The sequence below is a fragment of the Propithecus coquereli genome, unplaced genomic scaffold (genome assembly GCF_000956105.1).
Source record: "Propithecus coquereli isolate 6110/MARCELLA unplaced genomic scaffold, Pcoq_1.0 Scaffold145, whole genome shotgun sequence".
Taxonomy (NCBI): Eukaryota; Metazoa; Chordata; class Mammalia; order Primates; family Indriidae; genus Propithecus; species Propithecus coquereli.
In genome coordinates, this window is record NW_012138858.1 from 840864 (window position 1) to 845358 (window position 4495).

The 4495-nt window shown below is 38.1% G+C and overlaps 1 protein-coding gene across 1 annotated transcript in view; it reads left to right on the forward strand.

Annotated features, from left to right (window-relative positions):
• Positions 1-4495, forward strand: part of MBOAT2 (membrane bound O-acyltransferase domain containing 2) — a 170321-nt gene that overhangs the window by 55955 nt on the left and 109871 nt on the right. The window contains exon 2 of the mRNA XM_012639943.1: positions 31-176. Within this exon, the coding sequence (XP_012495397.1) occupies positions 31-176 (146 nt within the window). The remainder of the gene's footprint in view (positions 1-30; positions 177-4495) is intronic.

The window sequence follows — 4495 nt, forward strand, 5'->3', positions numbered from 1 at the left end:
CTAATACAAAATTTTAATTTTTTTTTACAGGTCAACTTTGTAGTGTGCCAACTCTTTGCCTTGCTAGCAGCCATTTGGTTTCGAACTTATCTACGTTCAAGCAAAACTAGCTCTTTTATAAGACATGTAGTTGCTACCCTTTTGGGCCTTTATCTTGCACTTTTTTGCTTTGGATGGTAAGTAATTTAGATCATTTTAAAATGAAGACTATTTGGATATATTTGAGAATTGAGTGTGTAGAAAGATACATTATGTAGGATTTTGTTCTTATATTTATTTAAGAAGTTTTCTCTCAGGGTCAACTTTAAAAATTTTTGTTTTTAAAGAAGGGGAATAAATAAAAGATGGGGAATGGGCTCTTTTAGTATGGTCTTAGGGGATTTACTATTTATAATTTATGAAAAAGAACAGATGAAAAAGGATATAGAGACATTTTATTCTGTCATGAATAGTTCTTTTCATCTATTTTGTATATTTTTTTAAAATCTAAGGCAGATAAACAATTTAAAATTTTTTTTTTGCTTGTTTTTTCTCTGTTCAAGTAGCTTTTAAGAGTCTGGTAAAGCCCATAGGGTAGAACTCTATTGCCATTTTTTAGATTTTACCATTAGCGAAAAGAGGCCTTTTGTTGGTTCATTTGTTCTTGGTGAGGAAGAATTATTTATAATGGATTGCTTTTATTTTGACCCTTCTGAGAGAGTGTGTGTTTTCTTCAGTTAGCGCCCTTTCTCAGTTGTCAGGACCACCCTGAGAGCTTTAACTACAGCAATACTGTACCTCCTGTTTGTTAAAGGTCACTGTGGTGTTGTGCATGACAAGGAGTCAGGAGAAGAGCTCTCTGTCTTGGCAGCAGAACTCTTAATGGAAGCGCTTCTTTGTGATTTCTTCCTGAGTTTTCCCTCCTGAATTAGTGTTCATGCTGCTTGCTCACTGGCTCTGGTCTTCACCCACTCACAGATAAGGATTTCTAAGTTTGCTCTACTGCACATTGTTGTTTGAGATGAAAATTCCCTAAGTAGATGAAAATGCACTCACTCGGTCTGTGCTTTAGTAGTTTTTGTTGTGGGTGTAGAATCTGTGGGACTTTGGCAATACTTCTGTGTTTGTTCTATGATGTTTTTGATTATTATGAGGGCTGGAATACACTATTTCTTAATCTAATTTTTGCCTCTGGTACTTGCAAATGTGTCCTAGAAACTTGTGAAAAAATCTGTTAGGGGTAACTTAATTCAATCTCTACCATATTACCATACTGCCTCTCACAGGCACTGCCCATGGTAGATAGCGTTTAGTATTGAGATTTAAATATGATGTCTTAAGTAAGATCTAAGTATGGTCTTGCTTTCTCAATATCAAATTTGTATCATCAGTTTTTTTAGGTGTCTCAGGTGATACTGTTTAAACGTCTCATAAATCATGCTATGGGGTAGTGTATATATTTTTAAACTTTTTATTAAGGAGCTTTTCAGACACAGAAGTACAAAGAGTAATGTAATAAACCCTCATACACCCATTACCTGTAGCTTCAACAGTTATTAAAATTTCACCATTCTTATTTTATCCTTTTTCCACCTTATTTTTCAAGAATATTTTGAAGTGTACCCAAGTCTATACATTTCATCCGTAAATAACTTCAGTATTCAGTATATATTTGGGTAGTGTATTTTCAAGAAGGGTTGGGGAAGGGTTGTAGTTCAGATTGGGCAACTCCAGGGGACACCACTGGCTTTGTGCTCTGTAGAAACAGAGTAGAAGATTAAAATGTAAATAATATCTCCTACAGTTGTGTAACATATGTTGGTACTGCCAAAGATGAGGATGAATCTCTTTGCTTACAAATCTTCTACTGAGGAAGTGTTCTCTTTTGCTGTGAAGCTTTCTTGGATGCTTTATAACACAGTGTCATAAGTAACTTGACACCGTGTCATAATGTCAAGCAGTCCTAAGTGTTTCAAATTATACATGATAACCAGGATTTCTGTTTTTAAAAATGAGTTCTCTGTTCTTTTCTTAAAGGAGAAGTCTTTTTGTATTCCTTTCTTTGGGACTAGGGATAGTTTATGCCTTTCAGCACTTTGTTTTTAGGCTCAAAGGCAGTCATATCTGCTCTTGGTTTTCACAACCTTCCTTTTGGAAAACATGTTAGTACTCTGTAAATATACAGGCATACCTCAGAGATATTTGTCGGTTCCATTCTAGATCACCAGAATAAAAGGATTATTGTAATAAAGTGAGTCACATGAATATGTTTGGTTTCCAGTGCATGTAAAAGTTATGTTTACACTATATTGTAGCCTAAAGTGTGCAACAGCATTATGTCTAGGAAAACAACATATATTTGTTAATTTAAAAAAACCAGTTTATTCCTAAAAAATGCTAATGATCATCTGAGCCTTCAGAATCTTTTTGCTGGTGGAGGGTCTTTTTTTTTCACACAGAGTCTCACTCTGTTGCCCAGGCTAGAGTGAGTGCCCTGGCATCAGCCTAGCTCACTGCAACCTCAAACTCCTGGGCTCAAGTGATCCTCCTGCCTCAGCCTCCTGAGTAGCTGGGACTACAGGCATGTGCCACCATGCCTGGCTAATTTTTTTTCTATTTTTAGTTGCACGGCTAATTTCTTTCTATTCTTGGTAGAGACAGGGTCTCACTCTTGCTGAGGCTGGTCTTGCTCTTGCTGAGGCTGGTCTTGAACTCCTGAGCTCAAGTGAACTCCTGAGCTCAAGCGATCCTCCTGCCTCAGCCTCCGAGAGTGGCTGGTGGAAGGTCTTGCCTCAATGTTAATGACTGCTGACTGATGAGGGTAGGGCGGTGATTGCTGACAGTTGGGGTGACTATGGCAATTTCTTTTAATAAGACAACGATGAAGTTTGCCATGTTGATTGACTCTTCCTTTCACAAAAGATTTCTTTGTGGAGTGCAATGCTTTTATATTTGATAGCATTTTACCCACAGTAGAACTTCTTTCAAAATTGGGGTCAGTTCTCTCAAACTCTGCCATTGCTTTGTCAACTAAATTATGTAATATTCCAAAACCCTTTGTTGTCATTTCAACAGTGTTCACAGCATCTTCATCAGGAGTAGACTCCATCTCAAGAAACTACTTTCTTTGCTCATCCATAGGAAACAGCTCCTCATCTGTTCAAGTTTGATCATGAGATTGCAGCAATTCAGTCACATCTTCAGGCTCCACTTCTAATTCTAGTTCTCTTGCTGTTTCTACCACATCTGCAGTTACTTCCTCCACTGAAGTTTTGAACCCCTCAAAGTCATCCTTGAAGGTTGGAATCAGCTTCTTCCAAACTTGTCAATGTTGGTATTTTGACTTCCTCCCATGAATCATAAATGTCCTTAATGACATCTGGAATGGTGACTGCTTTCCAGAAAGTTTTCGATTTACTTTGTCCAGACTCATCAGAGGAATCACTATCCATGGCAGCTATAGCCTTACAAAATGCACTTCTTAAATAATAAGACTTGAAAATTGAAGTTACTCCTTGATTCATGGGCTAAGGAATGAATGTTGTGTTAGCAGCCATGAAAACAGCATTCACCTCCTTGTACATCTCCATTGGAGCTCTTGGGTGACGAGGTGCACTGTCAGTGTGCAGTAATATTTTTGAAGGAATCTTTTTCTGAGCAGTAGGTCTCAACTGTGGCCTTATACTAGTCCAATAAACCATGCTGCAAACAGAGGTGCTGTCATTCAGACTTGGTGGTTCCATTTATAGGGCACAGGAAGAGTAGATTTAGCATAATTCTTAAGGGCCCTAGGATTTTTGGAATGACTAATGAGTACTGGCTTCAAGTTAAAGCCAGAGGCTGCATTAGCCCCTAACAAGAGAGTCAGCTTGTCCTTTGAAGCTTTCAAGCCAGGCACTGACTTCTCCTCTCTAGCTATGAAAGTCCTAGATGGCATCTTATTCCAATAGAAGGTTCTTTTGTCTACATGGAAAATCTGTTGTTTAGTGTAACCAACTTTATCGATTACCTAGATCACGTACTGCAGCTTTTACATTTAGCACTTGCCTCTTCACCTTGCACTTTTATGTAGTGGAGACCACTTCTTCGCTTAAACCTCATGAACCAGCCTCTGCTAGCTTCAAGATGTTCTTTTGTAGCTTCCTCACTTCTCTCAGCCTTCACAGAATTGAAGAGAAATTGGGACTTGCTCTGGATTAGGTTTTGGCTTAAGGGAATGTTGTGACTGGTTTGATCTTCTATCCAGGTCACTAAAACTTTCTCCGTATCAGCAATAAGACTGTTTTGCTTTCTTATCATTTGTATGCTCACTGGAGTAGCACTTTCACTTTACTTCAAGAACTTTTCCTTTGCATTCACAACTTGGCTAACTGGTGCAGGAGGCCTAGCTATTGGCCTGTCTTGGTTTTTGACATGCCTTCCTCACTAAGCTTAATAATTTGTAGCTTTTGATTTTAAGTGAGACATGTGGGACTCTTCCCTTCCTTTTTTTTTTTTTTTTTTGAGACAGAGTCTC